The sequence below is a fragment of the Haliotis cracherodii genome, unplaced genomic scaffold, assembly GCF_022045235.1.
Source record: "Haliotis cracherodii isolate W230 unplaced genomic scaffold, xgHalCrac1.p SCAF_6, whole genome shotgun sequence".
NCBI classification, from domain to species: Eukaryota; Metazoa; Mollusca; class Gastropoda; order Lepetellida; family Haliotidae; genus Haliotis; species Haliotis cracherodii.
The window spans coordinates 19,540,489-19,559,769 of NW_027266319.1; the positions used below are offsets into that span (position 1 = coordinate 19,540,489).

The following is a 19,281-nucleotide window of genomic DNA, read 5'->3' on the forward strand; positions in this document are numbered from 1 at the left end:
TCACATACTACACAAGCATTCACACACTACACAAGCATTCACACACTACACAAGCATTCACATACTACACAAGCATTCACATACTACACGAGCATTCACATACTACACAAGCATTCACACACTACACAAGCATTCACATACTACACATGCATTCACATACTACACAAGCATTCACATACTACACAAGCATTCACATACTACACAAGCATTCACACACTACACAAGCATTCACACACTACACAAGTTCTAAAACACTACACAAGCATTCACACACTACACAAGCATTCACATACTACACAAGCATTCACACACTACACAAGCATTCACACACTACACATGCATTCACATACTACACAAGCATTCACACACTACACAAGCATTCACACACTACACAAGCATTCACACACTACACAAGTACTAAAACACTACACAAGCATTCACACACTACACAAGCATTCACACACTACACAAGCATTCACATACTACACAAGCATTCACACACTACACAGGCATTCACACACTACACAAGTACTTAAACACTACACAAGCATTCACACACTACACAAGCATTCATCCACTACACAAGCATTCACATACTACACAAGCATTCACATACTACACAAGCATTCACACACTACACAAGCATTCATCCACTACACAAGCATTCATCCACCACACAAGCATTCACACACTACACAAGCATTCACACACTACACAAGCATTCACACACTACACAAGCATTCACATACTACACAAGCATTCACACACTACACAAGCATTCACATACTACACAAGCATTCACACACTACACAAGCATTCACACACTACACAAGTTCTAAAACACTACACAAGCATTCACACACTACACAAGCATTCATCCACTACACAAGCATTCACATACTACACAAGCATTCACATACTACACAAGCATTCACACACTACACAAGCATTCACATACTACACAAGTAATAAAACACTACACAAGCATTCACACACTACACAAGCATTTATCCACTACACAAGCATTCACATACTACACAAGCATTCACATACTACACAAGCATTCACATACTACACAAGCATTCATCTACTACACAAGCATTCACATACTACACAAGCATTCACACACTACACAAGCACTTACACACTACACAAGCATTCACATACTTCACAAGCACTTACACACTACACAAGCATTCACATACTTCACAAGCACTCACACACTACACAAGCACTATACACAGTATTCAGCGGATACACCGAGGACATTGACTGACCTTGTGTTGTTGAGTAGCTGGGTTAAACAGCCCTACATGGGTCACGAGGGATCCGGACTAAAACAGAAGACACATGGAGGAGTTGTTTTCAATGCTGCATTCAGCAATTTCACAGCAATATAACAGCAATATCACAGCAATATGACCGTTTTATCACAACAATATTACAGCAATATCACAGCAATATTACAGAAATATGACAGCAATACCACAGCAATACCGCAACAATATTACAGCAATGCCACAGCAATACCATACCAATACCACAGCAATATCACAATAGGCTGGAAATAATTGACTCTGGACCAGACAAACCAGTGATTTATGTTATGAGCAATTTCCTGCACTGCCGGGGAACGATGACAAGCAATTAATCAAGTCACCAAGGTGAGGTGAGGTGAAATGGGGTTTAATGTCACGTCCAAGATATTTGCACTTTGCACTTGCATGCAGGTGTGTGTGTGGCTGTACTGGTCCGGACTGATGCTGATTTTGTAGTGCTAGCCCACTGAGATAACATGCTGCAGTTTAACATGAATATCCCAATCAGACACAGTAAACTGACTCCGAGCCGACCAGTCCTTGTTTAAGCCCCTTAATGCTGAGCACCAGACAGGGTAACAACAAGTAGCATTTTTTATCGTCTTTTGGTATGATGCGACCGGGGTTCGAAACTCAGACCTTCCACTCTCTGGGCGGTCACTCTACCACTAGACCACGGAGGTGTTCTCAAGTTACCAAGCTTAACTGCCAGATTCATTTACTTGCCTCTCAAGACCAACTTTGGCTGCTGAGGACAAGGGCTTGAGGTTTGGTTTGGTTTGTTGTTTTACGCCACACTCAGCAATATTCCAGCTATATGACAGCGGTCTGTAAATAATCGAGTCTGGACCAGACAATCCAGTGATTTACATAATGAACATTGATCCGTGCAATTGGAATTGATGACATGCATCAACCATGTCAGCGAGCCTGACCACCCGATCCCGTTAGTCGCCTTTTACGACAAGCATAGTCGCCTTTTATGGAATGCATGGGTTGCTGAAGACCTATTCTACCCCGGAATCTTCACAGGTTTACAGGGCTTGAGTACGAGTTGCAAGTATGTAGGCTCAATACAATATACAAGAGTGAGAAGTTTTCAAAAACAGTTGTATTTTATGTCAACTACATGTAGGAGGAAAGCCCAAACAGCTTGAGTACATTTAATGATTAACCACTTTAGTGAGCCTATAAGTATAAATTAATACAGTGCTGACAGGTCTTGGGTCATAATCAGGGTGAGTCTAGGATTCAAACCCATAATCAGCACATCCTGGCACAGCCAAGGGAGGTAATTTATCTCATGACATACCTTCTTGTTTGGAGGATTGAAGTCATTCCAGGAATATATGATGGATCCATCCTTTTCTTGTGTCAGAACTCGGTGAGATATGGACGCAGCATCTAATAGGAACAGATGAACAGAGTAAATATTAAATGAATACTTTGACAACACCCACATACCCAGAATAATTAGAAACTAACCCACACAAAGGTACTTGTCAACTGATGCTGATCATGGGACGACCATACAAGAAACCCAAACATTAATAATCATGATTCAGAGATCTTAGAAACAAACTGCCTGTCCCTCAGTGTGAGTGAGTGAGTTGGTTTTAAGGCTACTTTTTGAAGTATATTCAAGTTATACTATGGTGTGTCAGCATGATGTGGGAGGAAAGCCCCAAGAGATGCATTTCTCTGATCTCTGACATCTACCACTATGGTAAGACACACCAGTACGGGTATGGTGCTGATAAACCATCATACATAAGTGTTACATAATGAAGTTTTAATACTTCCAGCTAGGCACGGCCTACAGTTGGAAGTTCTTATCAATGTCTAAATTTCATATAGAGCCGGGTGCCCTTGTACAAAGCTATCTTAGCGCTTAGATGATCGTAACTCCCAAACCTTAACATAGACTTACGACAGGTACAGTGAGATCTCTCTTCTATAGTTCTGCATGGGGGAGACTTACAACAGGCGAAGTGCTAAGGTTGTTTTGTACAACGGCGCCCTGGTGGAAATACTTGCAGGTTATCACAGTGAGATCTCTCTTCGCCAGTTCTGCATGAGGGAGAAGTGCACTTTGACCGAACTCATGTTGCCAGCTTGAAGCTAAGCTAGGCTAATGAGTTAATCTAATTAGCCAACATCCTAAAATGGGACCATGACCGCTATCACAAAGAAACTAGTGCTCGTTTACCAAGTCATCAGCACCAATTGTTTACCTTTGCGAGCATGTGCAGGAACCATATTTTCAGTGAAACTCAAAACTTGATAAAAATTGCACAGACTTTCCTCAAATTACAGAGGATTAATTTGCAAAAAAAGATAGCTAACTCATTCCCTATTTCACAACTAACCCTAAGGATAGTAAAGGAGTGATTGTTTGGCAAGTGGTGCCCAACCCTAAGGATCGTGAATGGGTGTTCGATCGGAAAGGGGTATCTAACCCTAATGATTGTAAAGGGGTGCTTGCATGATCGGAACGGGGATCCAAAGCCGAGGGTAGAGTTGGGGGTTACCTGGATGTTTAAAGTGTATCACAATATTTTACAATGCACAAGGCCGTATTACAATACATATCATGATTGAATAATTCAAAATTTTGAATTCAGAAGCAATTGAAACATCAATGAAGGAATTGAAGTTCACAAATGGAACAAAACAAGATGCTGGAACAGCATAATGCTTACACATTTAATAAATATGCAAGGATGCAAGCTACGGGACAGTGGTGACTTGGTGTTATACCACTGCCACAGAAGAATGTGAACTGTCATTTTGGAATTACGGAAACATTTCGAAAGTACATGGATTTGGCAAGTGTTTAAGACTAAATACATGATAACAATCGCTATGTGAAATCACTCGATATACCGAGCATTAAAACATGATACTGTGGTGCGTATCATGGACAGCATGAACCTCAATATACCGGTAATACCCTAATGCACATGGACTGTGACAATAACTCGTCAATCCTTTCTCTTGCTGTGGGGGGAGGTGTCAAAAGAAGCTAATATAACCAATATGAACAGTGGATGAGCAAAACAGCACCTGATACTCCGTGATCTTGTCGTCTTCGATATATAAAAGCAGTAATTGAACCTGTCAAATCAAAACATTTCTTAAATTCAATCATACTGGAGACCTTTTCATTACTGCCGTCCAAGATGTTGACATTTTGCTTGTCACATGTCAGTGATTGTACCGGAAGCAATAGCAGCTGCGAGATATGTGTATACGTAGTTATTTCCCTTAGATCACGATGCATTCCACTGAGAAGCAAGCGTCGATGACAAATAAACATAGCAGCCGATGCATTTTGTGCAAATAATTTAAAATAAAACCTCCAGATTTAAAAAAAAAATTCTTTTGTGTATTTATTTTTAATCTGATATTAAAGATAGCAGTAAATTGTGCTGATATTTGTAAACGTTGTATCAAAGACACACACACACACACACACACACACAAACATATATATCAATGAATAGAACTCTTGATACAACCAAAGACGTATATATATATATATATATATATATATATATATATATATATATATATATATTATAATATCTATATACGTCTTTGGTTGTATCAAGAGTTCTATTTATTGATATATATGTGTGTGTGTGTGTGTGTGTGTGTGTGTGTGTGTGTGTGTGTGTGTGTGTGTGTGTGTGTGATACAGCGTTTACAAATATCGATACATATGCATGTACCACCAATTCGATCATTTTTTTATGATAAAAACTAATCTATTTGTGATATTGTTTTATTAATAAATGTTTTATGATGTCAATTTTGTAATTGTAAAATGTTTTTGTAATATCAATTATTCGTTATTGACATTATAAAGTAAATCCATTTCGTCGCTATATAACTGACACAATGCTGAAGAGGCGGTAGTCGATCAATCCCTATTGTTATAAAAGTAACAAATAATACGTAATTGTTGACACTGGTTTAAAAGAGCATCTTTTGGTAGCCTGTTATTAAAGACAATTGAACAATATAGATCATGGCTTTACATTTTCAAAGAGGCGTTCAGGTCATCTCATGATCTCTCGGTCATCGCCCTGCACTAGGCATGGTATTCAAGTGAGTGAGTAAGTGAGTGAGTATGGTTTTACGCCGCTTTTCCAGCAATATCACGACTGGGGACACAATAAATGGGCTTCACACATTGTACCCATGTCGGGAATCGAACCCGGGTCTTCGGCGTGACGAGCGAACGCTTTAACTACAAGGTTACCCGACCGCCCCTGGTATTCAAGGGATCCCAATAGTAGTGGCGTGGCAGGCACGGTCAGTGGGACATAGGGTACCCCCCAAGTCCTGGGTGAACGATGAATGAAAAAAGCCTTTGTTGAGAGCTACAACGTTTTTATATGACGAAGATATATAACGTACCAAAGTTCATATGCAATAAAAATAGTTTTGTTTTTGTTTATGCCGCATTCAGCAATATTCCACCGATCAATCGCATCTTATGATAAACATCTATTCCAAAAACACGTGAACGATGAATGAACGATGAGTGAAAAAAGCCTTTGTTGAGAGCTACAACGTTTTTATATGACGAAGATACATCACGTTCCAAAGTTCATATGCAATAAAAATAGTTTTTTTTTTTATGCCGCATTCAGCAATATTCCACAATCAAGTGATTGATATCATGAGCATCGATCAAGGCAATTGAGATACGATGACATGCATCAACCAAGTCGACGAGCCTGACCACCCGTTCCCGTTAGTCGCCTCTTACGACAAGCATAATCGCCTTTTACAGCAAGCATGGTTGCTGAAGATCTATTCTACCCCGGATCTTCACGATTTCAGTTTGTTTCAGAATCATTCAAACAACAAATTCTTTGTCCGCTAGTTCAATGATTATCCTAATCACACAGTCAATGTCTTAGTCTGTTCCCTAGTGTTAATTGCAATGTCAAGAACAAGGCAGAACACGGGGATAGTCCCCCTTTAAACGAGCGATAAATCGTCATATTGGAAATTGACACATCCGCTGTGAAAGGTCAGGACACCGTTGTGAGATTCCTGTCGTCCCAGGCAACCAGACTGCCAGAGTACTTCAGCTACCAGCGGAACTCATGCTGCCAAGGGGAAAAGAACGGCGAGAAACAAAACAAGATCCGAATACTGTTTTGATTTATCCAATTGAAATCAAAAGTCTTGTCTTGAATTACAATTTACAAAGGTTGATAAAGAATATATTTAAAAACAATTACAATCAATAAAGCAAGAACAGAGTTACAGAAAAAAGGTAGGACAGGTAAAACACGGGGAAATAATTTGGCAGGCACTGTGCTATTTCATTTTGATAAGGAATGGTCACATATTAATAGTATTTATATATCCATGACGACTGGGGGAGCGGAACTAGGACTATGTCTCAATTTTTAACTACTGGTATATTGAGACCGTGATGGTTAGCAATATTGTAAACTCGTTTATGGGACATGTTATCACCCGCCATTACCGTACCTGAAGCTTGGATCAATTTATAGCTTGTTGGTGCAGGTGCACCCTGTGGCTGAGGCTGCTTGCTGCACAAAGGAAATGGCTTCTTGTCTTCATTTATTATTTACAAACACAACGTGCAGAGCAATCAAGTCGTGCTGGGCGGACTAGGCAGGACATCCTGTCCGTTGTTCCCCGAGATATTCCGTGATACGTTATAATAAATACTACGTAGGGCAGCTCTATGTCTGAAAATGAAGATGTATTTGTATCTGTATCTGTGCTTCCTTGGGCGCCAGGAACGTTGTTTTCTTCAGTTGTATTTATGCCCAGTTGGCCGCCAGTAGCATGTAGCGTTTTGTTTTGTGATCAAATTGTATCTTTTCTCACTTAACACATGGTGTCGTTCTGTGTTTGCTGTTTCAGTTCTGACGCTTTGTATTATGTGATTCAGCTGTAAGTACGCTCGCGTGGTCGCCAGTAGATTGTGCCATTTGTGTTATGTGAATCAGCTGTATCTATGCTCGCCAGTAGCTTATGCCACTTGTGTTATGTGAATCAGCTGTGTCTATACACTCGCCAGTAGCTTGTGCCATTTGTGTTATGTGAATCAGCTGTATCTATGTTCGCCAGTAGCTTGTGGCATTTGTGTTATGTGAATCAGCTGTATCTATGCTCGCCAGTAGCTTGTGCCATATGTGTTATGTGAATCAGCTGTATCTATGCTTTCATGGTCGCTTGTAGCTTGTAGCCTTTGTGTTATGAGGGGGTACTGGTGGCCCAGTCGTCTAAGGCGCCGCGATTCGCTGTGCAGAGTTGCGTCCCTTGGGCACGCAAGAAACCTATGGTAATGGGTTCGAATCCCGGTTCGCCCCGATTATGTTTCTAGGTTTGTCAGCACCATACCCGTGCTCGTGGGTTTCACCGAAGTGGTAAACATCGCCTGCATCACTTGGGGCTTTCCTCCCACATTAAGCTGAAACAACGCGATATTACTGGAATAGTGTTAAAAGCGGCGTTAAACCCAACTCACTCACTCACAATGTGATTCAGATGTAGCCTCTGTGTTATGTGAGTCAGATGTATCTATGCTCGCTTGGTCGCCAGTAGCTTGTACCATTTGTGTTATGTGAGTCAGATGTATCTATGCTCGCTTGGTCGCCAGTAGCTTGTACCATTTGTGTTATGTGAGTCAGATGTATCTATGCTCGCTTGGTCGCCAGTAGCTTGTACCATTTGTGTTATGTGAGTCAGATGTATCTATGCTCGCTTGGTCGCCAGTAGCTTGTACCATTTGTGTTATGTGAATCAGCTGTATCTATGCTCGCTTGGTCGCCAGTAGCTTGTACCATTTGTGTTATGTGAGTCTGCTGTATCTATGCTCGCCCGGTCTCCAGTAGGTTGTAGCATTTGTGTTATGTGATTCAGATGAAGCCTTTGTGTATGTGATTCCGCTTTATATTCACTTTTTCCCTGGTATATGCTGCTAGTGTGGAAAGTTTTGGGCATTCCGCTGCATCTATAATCATTTGCTTCTTTGTAGTGGATCTAGCTTAGGTATTCACCTGCCTTTATCATCAGTGTGTTCACTGATCCGCTGATCGAAGGCTCTGTAATTAGCTGTGCTGAATTGCCTCCCTCTGGTGTGACAGAATATGATCGTTGGGTACGATATTCTATATTTGCCTTGACTGTAATCCTGGATTTGTCGGCCCCATACCCGTGCTTGTGGGTTTCTCACACGTGGTGAATTTGTATGACCGGCATTTCTTGGGCTTTCCTCCCAAGTCAAGCTGACATGCCGTGATATAACTGGAACACTGCCCACAGACATGCCGTGATATAACTGGAACACTGCCCACTGACATGCCGTGATATAACTGGAACACTGCCCACAGCTGCATTTAACCAAACACACTCACTCACTTAAACTATTATATAAATGTTGACCGTTCCTTTAATTAATGATTTAGTTTGTATCCATAACTGTCGATACTACATCAAAATATGTAAAAATACATACTTTGTTACAAAAGGATATATTTTATGAATGTAAAGAAGGTAGAATGAAATTATAGGACATGGTGACATGTCAGAGCGTTACAGCTCTTCCAAAAGCTGATCTAATTTGCTGTTTGCATTGCTTCTGAAATTGACCCGTGAAGATCCGAGGTAGAATAGGTCTTCAGCAACCCATGCTTGCAGTAAAAGGCGACAGTGCATGTCGTAAGAGGCGACTAACGGGATCGGGTGGTAAGGCTCGATGACTTAGTTGATGCATGTCATCGTATCCCAATTGCGTGGATCGATGCTCATGATATTAATCACTGGAATGTCTAATCCAGACTCGATTATTTACAGACCGCCGTCATATAGCTGAAATAGTGCTGAGTGTGGCGTTAAACATCAAACAAAGCTAATCGAGAAGGGCACGGGTGGCCCAGTCGCTGTGCACACCAGAAATCTTGATTGTGAGTTCGAATCCCGGTTCGCTCCTATAATGTTCAAAGGTTTGTCAGCACCATACCCATGCTTATGGGTTTTACTAATTGGAAAACGTCTAAGACCTGCATTACTTCGGGCTTTCCCCCCACAGCGGGGTGGCACGTCTTACTCGAAAACTGTTCAAAACGGAGTTAAAACCACGTCACTCACAAATCCAGCCATATGTTGACCTTTGGCAAGTAGCATCCCTCGGGCGTCTTCGGCAGTGAATGAACGCTGCTTTGCATAAAAAATCCCGAAGCTAATAATTGTCATGCAACGACTGAGGGGAGACTTTATTCAAAGCTCACTTGTAAGAAAAATACACATTACCTATTTACACCGCGTGTCGAAGGGGTGGGTATACACACTCACGCCATCATACGAGGAGGCAATTTGCAGTCAGAAGACCATTTGTTGTTTCGTCGCAGCCAATTGGTTATACATGCATGATTTCTCTCCTCAACAACTCCTTCTTGTCAGGTACCATTCAGCGCTTCCACAAAAGACTCTCTCCAACTATACCTGATGACGTCACTGTCGTCTGCTAGTCAATCAATCAGCACGAGCTGATAAAAGCGGTTAATCAATAATTGATTGCTTTCACTTCGGCGCCAGTCTCGGGAGGCGATGCTGAGTATTTCCGCTGATTTGGACGCTGCACTACGCTAGCCAACAGTCTGCGAAGGAGTAATTTCACTGACACAGGATAACTTGTTCACACCTCTGCAGAAACTTGAACTTACAGACGCTAAATGACAGAACCCTAGTTTTCAAGGGTAAGTGACAGTTTGCATTTTGCTATTTGGCGTGAACGATTGAAAAATGTTGCCAGTTTATGTTTGTATTTAATGTCCATATATCGTAAGTAGACCTCGGTGCGTTGCTTTGAAAGGAAAAGTTTTTATAAAAAAAACATTTTGGCTAACAATTTTAAAAATATATTATCAATTTTGTAGAGTAAATACAGACTGTCAATCCCGTTTTCTTCAGAACATATATATTGTTGTTAGGTGTTGGTATATTTGGATACCGCGTGGGTATTCAGGTTTAGAATAGGTCCCCAGCAGACTGTGCTGGTCGTGAGAGTCGACCAAATGGATCGGGTGGTCAGGTTTTGTGAATTGGTTGATAGCATGACACCGTATCCCGACAGCGTTCATCGTTGCTCATAATATCAATCACTGGCTTGTCTGGTCCAGACTCGATTATTTACGGGCACCCCCATAGAGCTGGAATCCTGCTGAGTGAGTTGTTATGAATAAACAAACAAATAAAATATTTCCATGAGTAAACAGTCCGCTACGGGTAGCAGATATAAAACACATACATACATAAATACGGCTCGTCATGGCTGATGATTCTTTAAATAAATACTTAAAATGCTGAAATATCGGGACAGATCCCAGCCCGCTAACATGAGGACATGGGGTTATAATGTCACTGATTGTGCCCCGATGACGTATACTGGTGCTCATGCTATCAACCGCTGGCTTGCTCGGTCCAGGCACCATGTATTATTTACAGGCCGCTTGATAGAGCAGTTAGTTTGACTGTGACGTAAAATAACATTCACTCACATATGAAAATAATGCCTTTCATGCAATGACGTCATTTTAAATTGAAGTGAATGAGTGGACACCAGAAATTGGGCTTCACACATTGTACCTATGTGGAATCGAAGCCAGGTCTTCGGCGTGACGAGCTGAAGCTTTAACCACTAGGCTACCCTACCGCCTCTTAAAATGAAACCTATGCTAGCGACACAATTCTCCCAGTATCCAATGTATGTATATGCCAGACAGGATAAATACCCGGGTAGTGATGAATAAATAGTGTTTGACAAAGCATGTAATATGAGTCGTTTTGCCTGTAATACCAGGTTTACACATTTTTATCTCCCGGGCGGGTTGTCTCGGATCTTGTTTGGTTGGAGCTAATTTAGTTCCAAGATATTTGAAGTAATTTCATCACGTTTTGATGCAATATTGTGAACATAATAATTGAACATATGAACCGCCATGAGAGCAATATTGCACGATATCACATTATCGGATTTGTAATATTATTAATCATATAACTCAACTTCATATTATTAACAAAATCACTTTGTCAATTTATTTTCTATGTTAGGTCGTTCGTGAATTACTTAATTAGTTCAAATATTCCCATCCTCTCAGTAAACAGGAAAATTCAATGCTTAATTACTTTATCAACTGGTTAGACTAATTACGTAAACTGATAAATATTGACAGTAGCTGTTGAAAAGATAAATCGATGATGTATAAATCATTCCAAGCGGTCATATGCCATTTATCAAGAAACACAATTATATTCATAAACGATATCTCGTTACCCGCAGTGACCTAGGTGATTGTCGGTGTCTGACCGCGTATCCTGTTATTGTACTTCGAAGTGGAGCTGCAGTGTGTCAATATTGACACAGGTAACGCACGGGGGGATGTAGTAGACAGGCACGGCAACAAGCTGATTCAACCTTGGCCCTCAGGAAACACATAGTTCAGTAGAACAGTATCACGAGTTAGTGAGTGAGTGAGTGAGTGAGTGAGTGGGTGGGTGGTGCGGGTGGGTGAGTGAGTGAGTGAGTGAGTGAGTCACTTTTCACAACATTCCAGCCATATCGACTATGCTTGTCGTAAGAGGCGAATAACAGGATCGGGTGGTCAGACTCGCTGACTTGGTTAATGCATGTCATCGTATCCCAATTGATTGATGATCATGATATCAATCACTGGATTGTCTGGTCCAGACTCGATTATTTACAGACCGCCGTCATATGGCTGGGATATTGCCGAGTGCAGCGTTAAATAACAAACAAACAAACAAACAAACAAAACCGTTCATTGAATTAGTGAGTGAACCCTGGGTACGAGAGTGTCTTGACACTATGATAGATCAGGAAAATTACTCATGAAGAAACATAATAGATAGAACAATTAACGTTTCTTGTCAAATAACTATATTAAACTTAAGCTCGGAACCTAATTGCACGCCACAAATAATTTCTTTTCCCACTATTTATAAGGTATTGAATTGACAATCATTAGCCAAATGTCTTGCGGTGTGGATGTGTACGGGCTCGAATCCGGAGGAACATTCATTGTGATGACTCTCTGGATGCCGAGTTAGTGTTTTAGAAATATGTCAAAAATAGAGATATTTACAATGTACTTACTTTTCAGAGGTCATTTCAGTAATCTGCATTACCTCAATAACAGTTGATGTTATCTCAGAACAGAATTAAAAATAAATTGAAGAGTATTTAAGCCCGTGATGTTTTTTGAATTTTGTTTGACTTTAAAGTGATATGTATGTATATATGGCATTCTGTGGGTTAACCCAGCCGAAGAACAAATGTGTGATGTCACTGGAGGTGTATATTGTTCTCAAAACCTCCTTCATAATCGTATCTTGTGAGGAAGTCGATTCAACATGAGCAGTCAGTCAGCAAACTCGTGAATAGGAAAGGCACAAATCTACCCAGACTGAGTAACACTCTGGTATTCTCTTTTGTGATCAGGAAACACCAGCCTTGCATTGAGATGTTACACTGAACGGACTGGTGGACATATTGTGGACTATCTGTATTTACCGCTAACCGGCACCCTCCTTTAAACTGAAACCCCCAAAATACCTTAATGTTATTGAACCTAAGACGAATTCCCCTGTACCGTCTTGTCAGATTTGAACCCGTAGAAAAATTTAAGACCCCTCCCCAAATGATCCCCTGACCCCTCTACATCCACACTGTTGCTATATATACAGCCCCAATAACAATTTCAGCATCCCCATGAGTACATGTATTGATGTGCACAATAGATAACCAGGCTTATCTGTGTATCAGTAATAAATAGTCTTCAAATATTCATGAGTGTGTTCACAATCGGAGATCCATACTACATAATAAACAATGGTCTTACTTTTGGCAGCTATGTCCGTTTGAGCAATAAGACCGCCTCCGTGGTGTAGTGGATATGGCATCTGCCCGGTGAGCTGAAGGTCGTGGTTCGATTCCTGTACTCGTCATACCAAAAGACGTTAAAATATGGTGCCTGTTACTTGTTATCTGCCATGCGCTCGACTTTAAGGGCATAAAACCAAGACTGGTCGGCTCGGAGTCAGTACAATGTGTTAAGTCCCTACTGGCGGTCTGTAAATAACCGAGTCTGGACCAGACAATCCAGTGATTAACACCATGAGCTTCAACTAAGTCAGGTAGCCTGATCACCTGATCCCGTTCGTCGCCTCTTACGACAAGCATTAATGACTATTTCTAACCCAGATTTTATCGGGTACGAGACCTCGATAATCTACATGGTGCGAGCGAATGCTCAATGCGGTACACTGTACTTGCATCTCTATGCCAGGGGTACTGTGTCGATGTGTCGACTCATTCATCATCGTGTACAGAGATGTCATATAATGAAGAATTAGCCATGACCTTGCCCCCACAATCAACTAACACCGCGATGTACCGAGGCACAGAAGTTAGAACTCAGTTTCTTTTATCATGCAATGCTAATTAGAATATGAACTGTTAAACATATTTGCAACCACCCCCGTAAACAGATTTAACTTACCTCCATGTCAGAATGATGAGATCTGATTGGTCCACGTGATCTGGCTAAAATACTTTGTACCATGGGCCTGTTGCATTTCAGTGTGGAATAAAACTCATCCCACCCTTTCCTGAATCATGAGATCCCATTGCATCTATTCTGAACGTTTATCGGGATATTAATCATGACTAATGTTATATCGAAATGTAAGACCGCTTATCATCCCTACGCGCTAATATTCGAGTTTAAATAAAGTGTTAAGTGTCACTTTAAATTTCCCCCTGATTTGTGTCCAAGTTACTGAAATGCTGAAAAAATTAACTTTAAATCTCATAATTAATTAATTGGTATTTGTGAATTGAATCACATTATTCAATACACGGTCTCTGTTGGTATCAAATCATTATGTTAATTGCCCCTTTCAAACGTGATATACAAAACAACATTCAGATGATCTTGAATGTTTAATACATCTAAATACATACTTATATCTAATTTAAATATAGAGCCAAACGACCATTCTTCTAATCATGAAAGTGCCAAACGCTTACCTCACCTGGGGATACCATATATTAATCTTGTGGAGAGATGACACGTTATATATACACTCTTCAAAAAAAGAAACGCAGAGGAAGTATTAGTTCATTGAACCTGACTACACAAAAAAATCCAGTTTATAATTTGGATATATGTTATAGGAATCTGTTGGTGGCCAGATATTCGACAAACAGTGCGTCAAAACGCAGCCATTGTCGATTTGCATTGTCTTAAACGGCATTGTTTTCACACTTGTTCAAAAATGTCATGGAGGAAAACAATAAAGCAAAATGCACGTGCAAGTTATGGCATTCGTAACCCGTGGTAGTGGCTATAAAAAGGCAAGCATAAGCCAATAATTGGTCATTCAATTGTCAACATATCCTACATCACGAGATCTGATTTGGTTGTGGTTCAGGGAATAGCTACATGAATCAAATTCTTCAACCTCACCTTCTTTCAATCACTGACCGCCAGAGGGAGCTGTTTCAAAGGGCAACGCTCACCGCACACAGCTCGTGTCACGTTTACCTACCTTCATAATGCCAACATCAACGTATTGCCCTATCCGTCGGGATCTCCAGGTCTCAACCCAATCGAACACCTCTGGGATGAACTCGATCGACGTGTACGTCAACGTCAGAACACGCCACAGACACTCCCACAACTGGCCAAAGCGTTACAAGTAAAATGGCGAAGAAATCCACAGGACCGAATTCGTACACTTCTCCAGCCAGTGCCGAGGAGATGTAGAGCCGTGATTGCTGCCCGGGTCGGTCATACGAGAAACTGAGTTCAGCGCAACCTTGTGGCCTTAAGTGACATGGCAATGAGCAGTTTTCAACGCCTTTCTACAACGTCAGCATGTGACTATCGAGCTCCAAAATTTCATATTTGTATCTATGATTTTAAATTAAATATATCGATTTTATTAGGTACAATACATTTACTCAAAAATCTACTTCTTTTTATGAAGAGTGTATTTAGAATCGCGTGTCTTTCAAATATATTAACTCAACATTAACTAAATACGCCTTTGTATGAAAAAGAAAATATCGCTAGCACTTAACCTTGGCCCAACTAATAGTTATTTAAACGACTGCCTGGCACGGTTTGTGGAAATAATTCCAGGTTTTATAGCACATTGATTTGCCCTTTCCAGGCAGTAATGGAATTTTCCACTTCGTGTTTTCTTTTTGGAAACTCGCTGTTGGCATTTCCCAATATATTGAATACGAATTAAAATCATGTTTGTCGGTACTTAATACTGGAGCCACATTTTGTATGGCGTTATGTCTGACATAAAGGCACCTCTTTCGGGACGTACAAGTACAAGTTGGTAGTATTAACAGCAAATTAAACAAACCAGTGTTAACTGGAGCTACCTGTCAGTTTGTGTCGTGCCCTCATAATGGATGTATTGTACTGCTTTTATATGTCAATGTAACCTTGTTGTCCGGAACCCCGTAATTCTGGAAACCCCTCAATCCAGATAATTGCTTTTGACGTTTAAATACGAGACCCTTGGATATTCTAGGCGATAATAGGCCCCAGCAACCTATGGATGTTGTAAGAGGCGACCAAAATGATCGGGTGGTCAGTCTCGCTGACTTGGCTGATTGCATGTCATCGTGTCCCAATTGCGTTGATAAATGCACATGTTGTCAATCACATGATTATAGGGCCCAGACTCGATTATTTATTAAAAAAATATTATTAAATGGGAACATCAGCTATTGAATGCGACACCCGACACACAACTTGGTAATGTCTTTCACACAACCAAAGACAATCAACGATTCCTACGACAAAAATAATAAATAATTAATGGTTCTAATGTTAGCGCATGTAAATTTATAGATTGAATTGAAAGAAACATTTGAAGGTATTTCAGGGGACCGTCAGTTGTTTCTAAAAGTATACAAAATACGGAGCAAAAGCCATTAAAGTTAAACATGAATACGCCATCGTCTTCCTTAGAACCTTTGTCCAACACGTGATTATTCAACATGTCTTTGGAGCAAACGTTATAAAATATTAATATATTTTAACATCGCTCGCTGACAGAAAGAAAATTTCGGATATCCATAAGGCTGAGACCGAACCAAACATAAACTTTTCCAGTGTGTGAGTGAGTGAGGTTTTACACAATGACATTATGTGGCGGTAATATCACTGTGGACTGATCTGGTCATGGATCCGTGAAGAAGGCTTATACCGGAAGTCGATGTGCCTTCACGTACAACTTGTACACAGGGCTTGTAACGCAAAAAATAGCAGCTACAAGATATATGGTCACACCCAGTGTCAGTATTGTACTGACTCTGGTGTGACCATTGTGAACTTGTACATATTTTCTTTTAATTTTCATTACGCAATATGGACATATGTTCTATACTTAGCAAATAGCTTGTTTTTGTACATAGGAATTAAAACAATTATGAATAAAAGTTCACGGATATCAATGTCCAGTAATCCTGACATCTTTCTTCAAAGCGGCGTCTTAACATTGATTATTTTATGTCGAATATCCACTCCCCACATACCTACCATATAACGTATGTTTATCCCATCGATACTGACATTGAAAGAAATTGAGCGGCATTCAGACACACTTCTAGAATTGCAGCCGGCATACTATTTGCATGAGCGTGTGATGCAAGGATATTGTGTGGAATCACCTGAGAGACATGCAGAAACACAGCAGTATTTACCCAGGAGATATTCCTGGATCAACACAAAGGCATTATAAACTCTTCACAGATTGATCAGATGACACCCTACAAACACACTGACACATTAAACGGTGACGATCACTCGATACCCATTTTTCAGATTGTTGAAATATCGACCACACACTGCCTGTTTCGATCTAGACATGCCTGTTGAAAAAATCGCATTGTCATCTGTAAATACATGAGATGCAGCAATATGTCTGTTTTCATTCCAATGCACGCACCAACACTTCACATAGACATGATGTCCTTCAAGTACACTATCACTCTATGTTTTACCATATAAATGTTTGGCGCTTGGTGTTGTGGACTTGCGAATACTTTATTGCTACTAGCTTACCTTGACAATGTGAAAGTGAGGTTAGGCCATATTTCATTTTGTCCGCCGTTTGTCCATCCTCCCAGATATAAAAAAAATCCAAATATTATGAATATTATATTCTCATAACGTGTTCTGCTTGTCCCTTTCTTCAACAAAATAGACTTCTCAAGTTCCATATTAAAAATGGTCGCCCCCACATAACAGTTTTGTGAAGAGTACAGCTTTCATGTCAGCCTCTTCTCCCGCACAGCTATATAGCACGAGACATATTGTTTCATAACAGTTTTCTTTATATTGAAATAAGGTGTTAATTTTAAAGTAATTGTCGTGGCAGGTGTCTGATATAGGGTTTATAAACTCAATCAACCCAAACTTGTCAACCACATTACCTGTGTGTATCATGTATGTACGTGAGCTCATTCTAGGGTGTGGTACGCTGAATTTGTGGGACAAGTTCAAAAGAATGAAATCATAATATAACAGCTTTCGACCCAAATACCTTGATACTTACTGATCAAACTACCCACACATGACATTTGGGCTAAGGTTGCAAGGCCACCAGATTGCAATAAGGCAAAGATTTAACAAAACAGTATAATACTTCCAAAGACTGAAGCAATATATGAACACGGATATGTGTATAACTTCGTTTATGAAAACTTATATGTGTAGAAACTCAGATTCATTATCAAGAGGGTTTGAACGAATGGAGGCTGCAATGGTAATTACTTTTCCCAATGACGTTCATAAAAAATGATTGAATCAATTGTGACTTGTATAAACATTCTCTTTCTGGGGCGTATGTTTCTATTTGAATGTATTCAACATAAATTAATTATTTTATTTTTTTGTAATTATTGTAATATGGGTGCAAATAAAAATGTTTTGGCTTCGCTTTTCAATAATATATGAAAAATATCTGTTATACCGTCATTCAGATCAGTCAGCCTTTTAACAAATTCAAAGAATCAAAACCTATTTCACAAAACCAATGAAAACGCAGTGATAGTGGGACATATTAGGTGGTTTAGCACATCTCCACTAACGTTTTATAACACTTAATAAAGGAGAGCTTCTGTATCGCTGGCATTCTGGTATAGTTATTGGTATGGCGTTAAAGAACGTAAGGTCAACTCTGAAACAATGGCCCAAATTATGTTTCTAGGTTTGTCAGCACCACACCCGTGCTCGTGGGTTTCACCGAAGTGGTAAACGTCTTAGACCTGCATCACTTCGGGCTTTCCTCCCACATTAAGCTGACACGCCGTGATATAACTGGAATACTGTTAAAAGCGGCGTTTAACCCAACTCACTCACTCACTCACTGAAACAGTGACGACGTATCCTTATCCCTATAAAAAAAAACATCATGTAAAATAATGTACAAGAGCGGTCATATGTGGTGGACCATTTAATTTTCTGCTTGAAAAAATAATCTCAAAAAAAAATTCTCCACCACAATATGGCCTTCCTCATCAATACAGAGGATTTCGTGAGCAAAGTCATATTTTTTTGTATCGAGACATGGGCATGATAAACAGTATGCCCCTAACAGTTATCTGTTAATCATCATTTCAAATCTTTTTTTCAAGGTGCTATATCATGCAAGTCACCGTGTCGCATCCTTGGACAAGGTTATTGTCTCCGCGTGTTCTACTGTGTTATGACTGAAACAGTTGTTGTTTGTGAAGTGAAATGTTCATTAAGCATCATTTACCCTTACTTGGAAAAAAAGCAACATAGACATACGTGTATTGTCAAAAGACATATCATATATCAACGTCATTACAAGTTGTGAATAAAAAAAGAAG

The 19,281-nt window shown here is 40.1% G+C and overlaps 2 protein-coding genes across 3 annotated transcripts in view; one reads left to right on the forward strand and one right to left on the reverse strand.

Moving 5' to 3' along the window:
- The window catches only part of LOC139445447 (protein pigeon-like), a 60,244-nt gene extending 55,718 nt beyond the window's left edge, over positions 1-4,526 (reverse strand). For both annotated transcript variants that reach the window (XM_071226594.1, XM_071226593.1), the window contains exons 1-3: positions 4,386-4,526; positions 2,632-2,723; positions 1,278-1,334 (exon numbers count right to left, since the gene is read on the reverse strand). In XM_071226594.1, coding sequence (XP_071082695.1) covers positions 1,278-1,334; positions 2,632-2,723; positions 4,386-4,470 — 234 coding nt within the window. In that variant the 5' untranslated portion in view covers positions 4,471-4,526. The remainder of the gene's footprint in view (positions 1-1,277; positions 1,335-2,631; positions 2,724-4,385) is intronic.
- Positions 4,527-9,934: 5,408 nt separating this feature from the next.
- Positions 9,935-19,281, forward strand: part of LOC139445188 (uncharacterized) — a 35,810-nt gene continuing 26,463 nt past the window's right edge. The window contains exon 1 of the mRNA XM_071226316.1: positions 9,935-10,075. The gene's annotated coding sequence lies outside the window, so the exon portion shown is untranslated. The remainder of the gene's footprint in view (positions 10,076-19,281) is intronic.